Source organism: Cygnus olor, chromosome 1 (genome assembly GCF_009769625.2).
Source record: "Cygnus olor isolate bCygOlo1 chromosome 1, bCygOlo1.pri.v2, whole genome shotgun sequence".
Taxonomy (NCBI): Eukaryota; Metazoa; Chordata; class Aves; order Anseriformes; family Anatidae; genus Cygnus; species Cygnus olor.
The window spans coordinates 73195435-73210309 of NC_049169.1; the positions used below are offsets into that span (position 1 = coordinate 73195435).

The window sequence follows — 14875 nt, forward strand, 5'->3', positions numbered from 1 at the left end:
GCTCACTAACTAGCTGCATCAGGAAACTGTCTTCCACACTCTCCAGAAACCTCTTAGACTGCTTCCTCTGAGCTGTATTGTATTTCCAGGATATGTATGGGAAGTTGAAGTTCCCCACCTGAAACTAGATTGGTGTGGGCTTTCATTAACATCAGAGAACAAAGCTATGGTTGCTACCTTCAGTTAGCTCTTTGCTTCAAAACTAGCCTTTTTTTTTTCCCGGAAGTATATGAATGTAAGGATTCATAAACACCCTGATAGAAGAGGATTATGTTTTGCATCTCCTCATTTTCACTGCTTGCTACCTACAATTATTTTTTAAAGAAGAACATGTTTGCTGAAGGAGTTATTTCATAGATTTTTTTTTTTTTTGCATTGCATCTTATAAAATATTCAAGACTTCTTAACACTAGTTTGACCTTGTGATGTAGGTATTTACTGTTCGATTGCCACTCCCAGGCTCTGTGTGTGTTTATGACATATCACAGTCCATTTGAAATTCCTGTTTTGTAGCTGGAGGAAGCACATGAAATATGTAATCCATTCAAAGGGTTATTTTTTGCACATTGTTAATAGTCTGCTACTATAATGTGTTCTTAAGTGACATTTATTATAAATCCCTATCTATTGGAATGGGGCTAAAATGTAGACCAAGTCAGGTAGTGATGGCAGCTTACAAAATCTTTTATCATCTGTGGCTCTGTTTTGGCTCAGTAGATCTGTTAGCATTTCCAGTAACCTTTCCCTTACCATGATTTAGTCTTTCATTCCGGATGCTTTTGTTTGCATTTAAAACAAAAACAAAAAACTGTTCATTTCTTTTTTTGTGGACAAATCTTTAAAATAAATCATGTTTAATGGAGAAATGCAGGGCTTTGGAAGAAGGAGAAAGTATTTTCATATTTCATGCATGAATGTATTCAGAGTTCAAATGGTTCTTTCCACTTAGACTCTTAGCTGTTTTGATATCCTGATTTTATTCTGTTGTGTTTCTACTCAAAGAAAAAAAGAATGGGGAATCTGAAATAAAGCCAAGGAATGGAGCAGAGGAAAATGAGATGTGTATAACATTAATAATGATAATACATGTAACAAAGTGACACTTAAAAGGCGAAGTCCTTTGGCTTCCCATGAAACTTGCACTTCAAGTGGTTGCAGTTGTTTGGAAATTGGATCTGGATTTCTAAGTTAGATGTGTTTAAAAAAAAAAAATGTTACCGTTTCCTATGATAAGTGTATTTTGTTGCTTTTGAGTAGTCTAGTATGTACTTGTTTGTGTCAGTATGCAAATGGTTGTCTGTCACAAAACCATCTGGAGAATACTTTGGCTGTACTCTAAAGTTTGTTGTGTTTGTCCACAGTCATTGCCCTGGAAATTGTATATTTACCACCAGCTACAATAAACAGGGGCTGGTATTGCTAATCCATTTCTGTGACAATGCACAAGTTTCCTGTAAGCTGCAAGGGGAATTTTGACTTCTAGGAACATTTTTGCTCTAGATAGCTCTTTTGCAACGTGTTTTTCCAGAGCCAGCAAAGTTAGCTTTTGAAATGTGCAGTGTCACTCTTTCTAGTATTCCCTCATCAAGATCAGCTCACGTGTTATCAGCTTAAAGAAGGAGAGAAAAAACAAGGAACTTTTAACAAGTGATAGATAGGTAGTCTGAGTTTCATCTCTCTCAATTCTGCTGGGTATTTTGATAAGGTACATTTTGAGACATTATGGTTATTCATGGATGATTTTGAATTGGGAAGGATATGCGCTCCTGATAACCTAGGGAAATATTGTGAGAGTTTAATTTGCGTGAATTATTTTCTCTCCTAGGCAGAAAGGAAGAGCTTGTTTATGATGATCACAATGATGTTGCAATATGAATATGCCATTTCAAATTTTTTAGGGGGACATGGAGCTGGTTGTAGTTGACATGCACGCTGTGTTGAAGAAGGTACAAGATCATGATTACAAAGATAAACTCTCTGTGAAGTGTCTGCTGTTTGGGTGTTTGGAAATCATGCTATGTTGAAACCAAAGCCTTTTATCGTAACATTTATTGCACGAATCTACTCCACCCGGTGAAAGAGACAAAGGTTAGGTAACGGTATGGTTATGGTGCAGGGAATCTATACTTCCTAAAAACAATCTGCAACAGATGTCCCATGACACAGTGATGCATTACTCTGATTGTAGTACAGCTTCTGTGGGTAGAAGAGAAGGCTTCAGAATCTAGATGAAGTCTGTATCTAATTATATGAATAAAAGTGTTGTATTAGGGTTAGAGTGGGATCTAAGAGGGGAGGAGCAAATCAAGAGATCAAGATGTGCGAGGAGCAGCTGAGGACCCTTGACTTGTTCAGCGCAGAGCAGGCTGAGAGGAGGCCTCATGGCAGCCTGCAGCTTCCTCATGAGGGGAGCGGAGGAGCAGACGCTGAGTTCTGCTCTGTGGGGACAGCGACAGGACCTGAGGGAACAGCATGGAGATGGGACAGGGGAGGGTCAGGCTGGGTGTTAGGAAAAGGCTCTGCACCCAGAGGGTGTTTGGGCACTGGGACAGGCTCCCCAGGGCAGTGGTCACAGCACCGAGCCTGATGGAGTTCAACAAGCATTTGGACAATGCTCTCAGACATAGGGTCTGGCTTTTGGGTCCTGTGTGGAGCCAGGAGTTGGCCTCCATGATCCTTGTGGGTCCCTTCCCACTCGGGATATTCTGATTCTAAGCAGTCAGGAGGAGCATAGGCGCAGTGAAGGGTCATCACTGTTGAATGTCAAATATGCTTTAAGGTTGTATTTTGATGCTTAGAATAAAAAAGGGTTTTATTCTGACGTTTTCCTTCCTTTTTTTTTTTTTTTTCCAGGGTGAATTCCATCACTTTGCAAGCAGAGGATAGGATAGGCATGTGATGTGATTGGCAGACATTTTACCAATACAGACCATGAAGTTGTATTGCTACAACCATGGCTTGACTTCAAAGAGAGTTTTAAAGCTCTGTGGTGTAGGAAGTAAGCTGTCACTGGGAAGGGCAAACTGTGTTTGATTTTTATAATACAATTGCATTTGTCCACTGTCGTTTTTGTTCTGTGTAATTTATATGTAGTCAGCTCTGAGCCATTTCTGTGCTTTAGGAAATTGAAGTTATCAATTAAAAGTGAGCTCAGTTTCTCTCTATCTCAAGTGTTTTGGATCTATTATTCATGGAATTGTTCACAGACCTTCATGGAAGTTTTTGTAGTCTACTCCTGAGCATAGTAATGTGTTTCTTTCCTTCTCCTCTCAAAGGACTAGGTTTGTATTTGATAGAAGTAACAGCTTCTGGCTCATGTTATTTTGGGCCTGTCAGTTAATTATTTGGTGACAGCAAGCTTTGAATTTGAGGTGTGTACTGAAACCACGTAATGATTCTGGCGATCATAGTGATGCCTGTCCTTAAAGAAGGTTGAAAAATGAGAGAGATGTGCTATCATCTATTGGGAAATAAGTAAATATGGCACAGCAGCTGTAAAAATAATTGATCTGTTCTTTCATAACTTTTCAGTCTTGATGACCTAGTGCTCAAAGCTTAAGTTTTGTTGCCTCCTTTACAGATGCACTATGAAACCGAAGTTAAAACAAGTTTAATTGTAAGAAGTCTGTAATACATGTATATGTGTGTGTGAGTTGGAAAGCATGATAAGAGAATATATTCCTTAAAAAGTGCTGAAAAAGTAATGGAAGAGTAGCAACATTTCTGTTTGATTTAGACTATCTTCATTCGTTACTGAACTAGCTTCCATCTATCCTCCTTGTAAATTACTATCTGTTAGTAAAGAAGCATGGAGTATATTATTTGTTACAGCTTTTTTCTTGTCTCTAATTATGTTCTGCTTCTCCTCTTTGTATGACCTTAATGCATGTGGTGGGGTAGGGGAACGGTTACCTCCATTTTAGGGTAAGGAAAGAGGAAGGCTGTGTCCATGGCAGAGTAGGATGTTTAATCTGTGGTGTCTGGCTCATCCCTATCGCTGCTGTTATCACAACACCTTTTTCTAGCTAGAGGTCTGCCAAAAGAAACTTATGTTGAAAGTATATATTGTCTTTTCTGACAGATTGAGGACTTCTGTGCTTGCAAAAACATGCTTCTCACAGTGCTCTGTTATTACAGCTGGCATCAGTGGAAGTGCTCATTTCACGGCACAAGTATTTATGAGATATGAATGTGCTGCAAGGATTTGCTCTGGGGAGCTCTCAGTTGATAATGTGCACTCTGCAGTGCCTGGTTGGGAACAGTGGGGTGGTGCTAGTGAACTGCAAGTTTGGTGGAGTCCATGTTTAAATAAGGCCAAACTCAAGGGTTTAACTGTTGGCATTTTATGTATGCATGGGGAGAAGGCTGAACTCCTGATTTTGTAACGATCTGGCTAGCTGGAAACTGTCATGGGACAGGGAACACCCATCCTGATTTTATGCAGTTGTAACTACAACTTTTTAATATCTTTTAACTATGTAATTTAATCTATGTGAAGCACTTCTCATATTATCTTTGCAGAATACTTGGCTAAACTCAGAACAAAATTGAATTACGTACAATGTGGATTGCTCAGAACTCGTTTGCTTTCTATTCTAGGGTTGCAAAGATTGTCATGAGCATTTAATTAACCCCTAAACATCTAAGGATGCTCATTTTACAGACGATGGCACTGTGACAGAATTGAATGAAATGAGTTTTATGATGTTTCACAGATAAGAGTAGTTCATGGCAGACGAGAGGAATAAAGTGTAGGAAACCCTGTCTAGCTGAAATCATTGTTTCTCTAAGCTTTGAATGCTACATGATGAAAAAGATTAGCCACAGAATGTGATTTTTTTTTCCAATTCCTTCAAAGCAAAATAATATGCTGACACTTCTTTTTAATCCACTGATTTTTTTTGAAAGCATTAATTTAAAAAAAAAATAAATAAAATCTAACTTATTATCTGGATCTGGAGTCAGTTCCCTGAAATTAATGCTCAATATAAAAATCTAATAGGTAAAAAGAAAGATTTATTTATTTCATAGCAGCTGGCATAAATCTTGTTTGTAATGAGGATAAAATCCATGTAAATGAGTCATTACAGTAAATTGTTGTAATTAGGATTTATTCATTACAAAGGTCTCATATAATCAACTTTTAGTGTATTGAGATTTATACTCTTGACTCTTAATTCTATTTTATTAATTTAGAAGCAGAATTCGCTGGGGGAGGAGTGTTTACAGAAGCTGCCTGGCTACATGCTCTCAACTAGAGATGGAATTTGAATCCTGTGCAGATACTATCTAATTCTTGTGTTGCAGAAGGTTTGAATTCTCCTCTGGCAAAAATAAAACTGTTAGCATTTTGAAAAGACTCCCCAAATACTGAAGTCAAAGCCTTCAGGAATTTTAAGTGTCAGGTGTTTCATTAAGTGCCTGTCAGTTTAACAGTCCCGTGTGTGTGTACATGCACATCATCTGCTGAGAGCTGTGCAAACCAGTGATGGACTGATGTGATAGAAAGTTACTGCCAACACAGGATTGTCTGGGCTATTTAAAACTGGACTCTTTGATCTCAGCCCTTGCCAAGTGGTTAGTAGTATCAAGTATAACAGAGTTAAGGGCAGCAAACCAGCTGAGAGCTGAATATGCCCACTACTTTGGTGGATGTCCTGTAGGGTGGCCAGAATCCCTCTGAGCTCTACCATCTCAAGTGCAGTTGAGGCTTCTCAACAGGGTACTGTGACAAAGTCTGAAAAATTAAGTCCTGTGCTTTCTCCTCTGTATTGAAAAGGAGAATTTTGCCTGCCTGGCCACTTCATTACCCAGAACGATTTTAAAAGCAGTGTCTAAGCTTCTTCTTGGCAGAGTGGGAAGGCTTCAAGTGATACACTGTAAATAACCAAAATATCTGTAAGGGTATGCCTTGCTTTGAAGATCTAATAGTTGAAGACAAGATTGAATGGATCGATTGGATCTGTCAGTTTCTGGCTTCAAATTGAAATTGATTTTTGGTTTGTTGTTTTTTCTCCATTAAGCTTTAAGAAGTCTGGATTGCAATTACAAATTTTCTTGCTTCCTTCTCAAAGTTAATGCCATTTAATAGTAGATTGTAAAGGCTAATTCTTCTTATGTGCTGCTCCCCATCCTTCCTGCTTCTACTAAAATTTAATAAAAGCAGCTGTACTGCTGTGGTTTGGCTCTTTTTGGCTTCAAGAAAAGTCCTCTAGTCACCACAGTCAGAACTGCTAGAACATCCTCAGGTCATTCTTAGTTATAACAGTAGTTCTGAAAATATCTCTGAAGTTTGGAGGACAACTTCATTCTGATCTGTTGCAGGTAGGGTTTTGAACTGATGGCTGTCCAACATTGCTGTAAGGACTGTCAGTTTTTTCCCCTGCATTATGCTGCAGTGCAGAAGTAGCTTCATTACTGCAGCACTTCTGTCCCCCGGTTTTCTGTTCAGACTAATGATAGATAAATACATTGAATTAGTTTGTCCTGTGTTCTCCGTCAAGGGCGGGAGCGCATACAAAGTCCTGGTATCTTCCTCTGTTCTGCCATTCTCCTGCACATATTAATGGGCTGTTATAACCACCCATAAATCATTCAGAAAAAACATATTAACTCTTGTATGTTATTGTGAAAAGCACATCAGCAGCTTGTATGACAACTTCTCAGAATTTTGCAGGTACAACCAGAATCTGAAAATGATTTAGCCCTCATTTACAATGCTGGATTTAGTTAACTTGTTGATTTTTCTTCTCTTAAGGGAAAAATAAATACTTCCCACTGATTTAAAAAAAAAAAAAAAAAAAAAAAAACTTTTCTGTAAAAATTTAGGAGTGTCTTGCCTAGGCATATTTTGCTTGTCTGTGTCTGAAGCAAAACTAAAGTATGCCTCTGAACACTAGGACTTTTTCAGAGATGATTCTTAAAATCCATGCTTTTTTTTCTCTTTTCATGCTTTTTTTTTTTCTTTTGATTGTCTTAAAACTCCATGTGAGTTCAGGGCAAACATCTTTCCCCATTGCCTCATCTCACTGCCTCTGCCTCCCATCCCACTCATTTAAATAAGGCTGGGAATTCAGGTACTCGAAACCCTTGAGATTTAATAAATTTCTTTGAGACTGTTAATGAATCATGATGAATGCATGCCCTATTTCCTACTCTTTGCTAAATATAGAGGTAGGACTGGGTCATGATGTCCTCTGGTGTCACTAGTACAACCTTCTTAAACAAGTCAAGCTCTTCTGTTTCCAGCTGTAGGGATTTTTGCCTTCACTATTCCTACTTAAGAGGTTGTTCCTGAACCTTATGCCTTGAATGCTTTAGAATCTATTTCTCATTTCCAGCTTACATTTGGTGGGTGGGTACTGCAGACCAATTCATCCCTGTGTCAGCAGTAAATCTTTAAATCTGAGTAGCTCTTCTCTCTTCCTAGTGTTTATCAGTGAATATACTGAGTGATGATAATCTTGTCTTTTTTCAGCCTTGTTCTGGGAGTCTGAACACATTTGAGTCTCCTCTTGTGCTGTAGGCTTCCAAATACAACTGTTTGCCATACAGTCCTGTTCACTTGTGCCCAAGGGAGGGCTTCAGATGGAGAAGGAGCACAGCATCCTGGATCTGATCTCTCCAATGCTTGGGTCCCTTTCTCTGCTGGTAAAAATAGTTAGAACTTAAATACAGTGCAGATTTTATTCACAATTGCACATTATGTTCTGTGCTGGCTTAACTAATCACAATGACTTCAGCACAGCTATGCAAATAAAGCGATTGCAGCTTGGCCTGAAGTTAACGTGCACTGGAAACTCTCAATCTTGTCTTCTTCCTCTTCTCTCACAGCCTTTTCGTTACTGTTTTTTCCCAGATACAGTCAACTATATGCATATTTTCAAATACCATCCTTTTATTCTGTGTATGTTCCATTGGTGGAATTTCATTTTGTTTTCAATATTGCCTTTGGATTTAGCTGGAAAGACATAAAATTTTTATTTCAATTGCCCATTTGTCTGCTAAAAAAATTTGAAAGTCTAACTTCCTGCCCACCACAGTAATTAAAGATCAGAAGAAAGATTTGGCTTGCAAATATTGCACACATAATGAAGTAGGAAAATGTGCTGAGTTACACTTGTGGATTAAAACATTGATTGATTTCCTTCATAAAGCCCTGAAGTTGGCCACCATTATCTAAGAAAAATCATGTTCATTGTTATGGTATGTCAGCTTTCTTTGCAATTGACTGGGAAATCTTCTAAAGCTTAATTCAAATACCACCATAAATAAATGTCACTTATTCAAGACTTGTCTCCCTGCAGAAATACTTAATATGCTCAATGTACTGCTGAGAGGGAAACAGACAGGAATAGTAGCCAAGGGTTGGGGAGCGACATATGTGTACAAATCTGGCAGCCAACATATAGCTTTTAGGGAAATAAGCCACTGTAAAGGATATCTGGTCTGGAGGCTGTGCTGACAGCTGCACGTGTACACACACATGTGCTTGTCCTGTACATATCACTGCCATCCATCACCCATTTCAGGTTTTTACTGTTTCTCAGCAACGTAGTTTTTTTAGTGTCATTCTCCTCACAGATTTCAAAACAGGTAGCCAGCACCTAACAGCCATAGTTATCTCCCAGCAGGGCTCCAGGGGAGGGGGTCCAGTGACTCCATGAAGGAGCCTCCAGCACGACTGAGGAGCACTGGAGAATTTCAGCTCCCATGTCACCAGGAGCAGTACTGGCTTCTCTGCTTGTCTGTGTAACTTATGGACTTGAATTGGCATTTTAGCATGGAAAACATGCAGCATCTTTTCTGTTTCTATTATAGCTAACTATGCTGAAGAGTTTCACAAAATGTGATGTTGCCTCTACTGTGCTTCCTTTTCCTGGTGAGAGGCCAATGCCATGCTATTGCTGATGCTGTTGTACTTTGTCTCCCTCCTTGAGCAAGACTTCATTGCATCTTCCTTTCTCATTTTTCCCCTTCTCTTCTTTGATTGGGATTCATGACTGCAAAATGCTTTGCTTTGTTGAGGAAGATCTGGGTTTTGTTTCTAGTCAGAGGGTGAGTTACAGTAGCTCCTGCACAGGTACATTCTTGTTCATGTGTATTGGTTTAAGTAACAGCTGCTAGTTTCTGAAGGATTGTCAGTACTTCTCAGAGCGTACAACAAACCTGTTGGCAGCTGATGGGTTCATGTCATTAACTGGAGCCTATATTGGCACAACACGCCTTTGAGACCATTCCTTGAGTGCATCTCTGACAAATTCTGACTCAATTTACTGGTCCTATCTGAGTGACACAGGCATAAGCAGGATATACTCATTGGCCCTGGTCTGTTTTTGTTATGCAGGGGAGCAGATTGGTTGGAGGAGGGCAATTTTGGTTGACAGTGGCCAAAGATGGGTTCTGCATTCATGCCAAATGGTGGCTGTGCTATACAACTTAGAAGATCTTACCATGAGCTGTACAAGAACGTTTCTCCTGTGGTTGGGCTTGACTGCACTATGCAAAGACATTGGGCGTCATATTAGGCACAATCAAATGTGACATGGTAGTTCCATGACTCTTACTTCTCCTTTCTTTTATGCCTCTTAGGGTGTTTCAAAGATGACCGTATTGTGTTCTGGACTTGGATGTTTTCAACGTATTTTATGGAGAAATGGGCCCCCCGGCAAGATGATATGCTCTTCTATGTCCGTCGAAAACTGTCCTATGTCAGTGGGGATAGTACAGAGGGGAAAAAGGTGAGTGAGTAGTTATATTTTAATCTGGGAAATTTAAGGTAATGTGGGGTTTGGTGTTTTGGAGTACCTACCACATAGGAAGAATTGCAAACCGATGATGGGGAACCTCCAGATCTGCCCACCATGAGAAATCATGCAAAGTAGGCACATAGGGAAATACTGTGGTTAACACTGTGAACGTCTGCAGCAGTTTAAGTGAGTTTCACTATCACCGACTTGGCGAGATAAGCGAGTTTGCACATTTTTGGAAGCTTTTATGATGGTCTCCCTGCATTTAGGGGAAAAGGAGGACATCCACACTGATTTTTGTTTCCCTTTTCATTGATGATACTTTATAAATGGAGAGTTTAAATCTATAGAAAGGAGAGAAAAAGGAGGAGGAAGATGGTTACTAAAGTGTTTCTAGAAAAAAGCTTCCTAAGATACTAGAGTATTTGAAATAAACAGCTGCTAAGTACTCAGTAGCAGAATACAAGCAGACTCCTAGAACTGGGATGCAGCAGTGACAAACAGCGGAGAAAATACTGTACTTTCACATATATAATCTACATTTAAGACAGTTTGCGCTCCTATAGAAGTACTGTTTCCTGAAAGCATGTAATCAGGTAGCCTAATGCTGCTGCATGGGTATTTTTCAGTTAAAGATTAGAGAAACTTCTCAGCATGTTGTGGCAGTTTTCACCTTAGTTGGGGGAAACAGAAGCAAGAGAAATTATAATTTTATTGGGAATAAAGCAGATGACTGTAGAGGATTGAAAGAAGGAAGGTAATTGGGGGAAGAAGAGTCTGGGGTTAAGTTCCTGACGTATGTAAATAGTGCACACTGATGTTGAGTCACAGATGTATGTGTATGGTGTATGTGAGTTACTTGTTTTTTCTTAAACTGGGTATACCCAAGTTCTTCAGGTTAAAATTTGACCATACAAGGAACTGTAATTGTCAACTCCCCTGAAAATGGGATTCTAAAAGACTTTCCAAAGGTTTTGTTGGAGAGATGGGAAATAGACAGGACTATCTTCTCTTTACCCCACTTCCCCATGGTTGGTCATGGCAACCAGTAAGGAGAAGATGGTAAAATATCGATCTTTTGCTGTCAGATTGGTAGTTTAATAGTCTTTGGCTACAAATTCAGGATAGCACACTTGCACTTTTAAGACTTTTGGAGGAAACTTTGATCCTAAGTCATTTGAATGACTACAAATTCCTGTTTCACATCAAACAACATTGTGGCTTTATTTAGCCTAATAAAAGCATGGATCATTTAACCTCTTGTTCTTCCCAACAAGACAGGTGAACCTCAGAGGAAACGTGATTGCATAAAATTCATTCTCAGACCCCTGATCAATCTCTGTTTAACTTATTAATCAATTTAAAGTGTTTGAACCTCCCTTGGAGAGAAGAAAGTGAAATAACCCTTGCATTTGCTCTCAGAGCTTTATTTAAGCCTCATAAATAATTTTGATTTGTGAGTTTTTTCCTAAGTGGTAGTTATTACAAAATCAGCATTAGTGAATTGCTTGCCATAACAACTGACTTGGGGAGCATGCATTATAGCACATAGTGTTTTGTAAATCTCCCTTGACTGTTTGCATTTTGCTCAGCTTCCAAGAAATGAGCCTTTCCTGTGACTGAAGTACTTTACTTAAATCTGAAGTTCTGAAGTTTGTGAAACTTCAGTTTTGTGGTTCTTTGATATTTGTGTAGTTCTCCTTCTGTTTTATTTTAACTGATTGCTCTGCAGCTCCAGATGCTCTTGTATCTGATTTTTGTGCCTGTTCTGTGCAGTGAGACACTGGACTACCCCTACTCTTTGAATTATAACTAGACAGGTTTTGATTTCGCTTTGTAGTTTTGTCAGCTTTCTTGAAAGATGGGTATCAAAACACCAAAGTTTTATCATTAAAAGGGGGAAAAAGCCAGAGAACAATTGTTTTTTAGAATCTCAAAAAGAACTTCCAAGTATCCCTGCCACCCACCAAATTGTGTACTCTCATTTACATCCCCAGAGGTAGATTGGAAAAGTGGAGAATGGGAGAAGTTTGAGGTTGCTTGGAACCTTGAAGAGGTACAACAAGAGCTACACCATGGGCTACCCCTTGTGTTGAGATGGTGTTGAACTATTAGTGGTGATCACCATCAGTGGAAATGATTTCTCCACTGGTTGCACAGAAGCCTGACTGTTAGGTATTTGTAGAATTGGGTCTATGTAGCTTCAGCATAGAGTAAAGAAGGTTCATTTTATTTTTTTCTGTAGACATGTATTTGCTCTTTGTTTGCCTGGCTTCTGTAGATTTTAACTGAAGAATGCTGGCAGAGAGACATGTGAGGTGAATCATTGTCCTGTGATATCTCAGTATTCGTTTACATTCATAAAAATAAGACCTGCAGAGCTTTGAGCACAGTAGTCTCCTGTAGGACTAATAACAATGACGGTGAAAGCAGATTGAGAGGAGAAGGGCTGTTTGAACACCAATAGTGATGTTTGGTTTCTGACACGATAAGCTCACACAGCATGTTCATATTATACACTACGGTGTGATGATTCATGTCAACAAGAAACAAGTGTTGATTTATTACTCTCTTGATGGTTTTGATGTCTGTCCTGTGTGATTTAAAAGTCATTCCTGCTTATGTTTTTTTCCCCTATGCTTAGTGGAGCTGGAGAGTGTCAGCAATAACACTTGAATTAAAATGTAGCAGAGGTAAGCAGAGAAAAAATATTAGGAGCAAGATTAGTGAGAGGCTCGGTTCAATTTTAAGGCTGAATGAGAAGGGCTTTGAATTCAGCTTGAGTAATGAGAACAGCTTGAAGTAATACAATTCATAATCTTGTGCCAGTATTGGTAGATGATGATAAGCTTCCCTATCATCTGAAATTTCATTTTAAAGAGCCTTTTAAATGACCTACTTCATAGACTCCTTAGTGTAAGGGTCTTTACATTTGCTTCTGTTTTCCACTTCAATTTCTAAGTTGCATATATCCAGGTGAAACAGCAATTAAGCCCTTAATATGGTCTATGCCATATCTAATTCTAGGTTACATCCATTACAGACTCCTGGATCCCAGAGAAGTGTCCTTTTTTTCTTGGCATTTCCCAGTAACAGTCCAGCAGTTTTTCTTGCCAAGTTTAGAAGATAATTTTTCTCTCCGTCTTTAAGCAAAATCACAGACCCTATATGTCAGGATTGGTGAAGGCAGGGCAATGTGGAGCATAGTTCTTCTAAAGGTTAAGTGATTTAGTAGTTGTTTTTTAAGGTGGAATCCCTTTAACTTGTGGCTTTTTATGCACTATTAAGTAAAAATTAGAAAAATCCTTTTTGCTGCTGCCTCACACACTAGCTGATATGACTGACTGGAAAATTCAGGCCCTGATCCTCACTTACAAAGGGTTCTGTACGTTACCAAAAGCCACAGCTTTAAGAGGTTAAAGCAGTTGGACTTGGGATTCTGATTTTAAAATTGCATTAGATCAAGATTTAATATCTCTGCCTCTTCCATATGCAATAAAGGATTATGCATTGTTACAGTTGCAAACTTCTGATCTTTCTGTAGAAAGAAGCTTTACTTTCTCATGGGGATTAAGAAAAATACTAGTATGTTGTTAACAGAGACAACGGCTGAGTAAGGATTTTTCTCAAAGAGTGATGTATCAGCAAAGCTAGTTTGTATTAGTGCCTTCAGTCTGGCATCTTGCTTTGTCACCTGACAAGGGTACTGTACTTCCAGGGCAGAGTTATAAGAAGATGTATGCAGGACACTGTCAGTATATGTTCTGAGTGTGCCTGGATTTTGGAGTAGATCCTGTTTTATTCAGTGTCCTATAAATATGAAGGAGTGAATTTGCTGCAAAATGCATGTGGTAATCATTCAGGCTGTTAAATCTTCACAGAGCTTAAGCTACTGATGTTGTGGCTGCAGCTTCAGAAACAGAAGTGAACAGGAGCAATGGTTTACATGTTTGTGTGCATCTGGACCTCTGACACAACAAATACTGGCTGTGTTGGGAGACCAGTGAGTTTCTGAAACTAAATGACTTTAGGCACATGACTCCCACTGAAATTCACAGCATTTCTTAGCTGCATCTCTAATTCACTTTAACCATCTGTCTGGCTGGAAGATTCAACAATCTGAACTCAGCACCCAGCAGAAATGAAAGGTATTAAAAAATCTCCCATTCCTGTCCCTATTGTACCTCTCAGACCAGTGCTTTGTGAACACTGTAAGTAAATAGGATGTCCCCTGAAGAGCTACTTGGTACACTTTGTGGCTGGTCCACATCACCATTTGAATACAAAACAGGAAAGCAAATGGCCAAATTCTGTATCTTATTTGCCAATAAATTCTCTTCTTGTGCATGGATAGTATGCAGGTACAAACAATGATTATGACATGTGCAAGTCAATACAGAGAGACAACTGTTCTGCCTCAGCTCTTTGCTAAGCTCTTGGAGGTGTTGCAGTGAGTAGGAACAGTGGCTCCTGCAGAAAAGGAGAATGTAAACATATTACTCTCATTTTGAAACATGAAAGAGGAACGCTGGTGTTATCGGGTTGATACTACAATTTTCTGTAAGGGACTCAACGTCTGAAATGCAAAGATTTGGCTTTTCTTGTACAACTAACTCTCCCCAATCCCTGTGTTTTGCTAATGTTTGGTTGTATAAATACATTAACATAAAGGAGTTGTTATTTGCTAGCCTCTGCTCATATTACATTTTTTTGAAGACCATCTCCATGTCCTGTGTGTGATATGACAGGCTGCTTGGCAAAAAAACAAAAATAATACCACGATGAGCGTAATGACATTTTTCCTGTGCAATCTGGATCCAGCTGTCTGTGACCTAGGACATGCTTGTGACATATCTGGCAGGCTAATGAGCATTAGGCTTGGAGATGCTTTCACTTTCTGTCCTTTTCCCTGAGTCAATTTGTGTCTGAGACAAAGCAAGCATGCATCTGAAATACCTTCCTGGTATCACAGTCAGTAAACTCCTAACTCAGAAATGGGGTGTGGGCTGCAGGGGCATTTCTGGTGAATTGCTTTTCCATTGATTCGTGTATCCAAAGAACTCTTTGTAAGAATTTAAATTGGGTGACAAGAAAGCAAGGATCAGAGGTTAATTTAATATGAATTA

The 14875-nt window shown here is 39.1% G+C and overlaps 1 protein-coding gene across 11 annotated transcripts in view; it reads left to right on the plus strand.

Annotated features, from left to right (window-relative positions):
* The window catches only part of KIAA0930 (KIAA0930 ortholog), a 63909-nt gene that overhangs the window by 19334 nt on the left and 29700 nt on the right, over positions 1-14875 (plus strand). For 10 of the 11 annotated variants that reach the window (XM_040565199.1, XM_040565243.1, XM_040565207.1 and 7 more), the window contains one exon: positions 9592-9740. In XM_040565199.1, the coding sequence (XP_040421133.1) occupies positions 9592-9740 (149 nt within the window). Of the gene's footprint in view, positions 1-1902; positions 1947-2853; positions 2999-9591; positions 9741-14875 lie in introns of those variants that run through there. The other variant, XM_040565237.1, reaches the window with a different exon arrangement.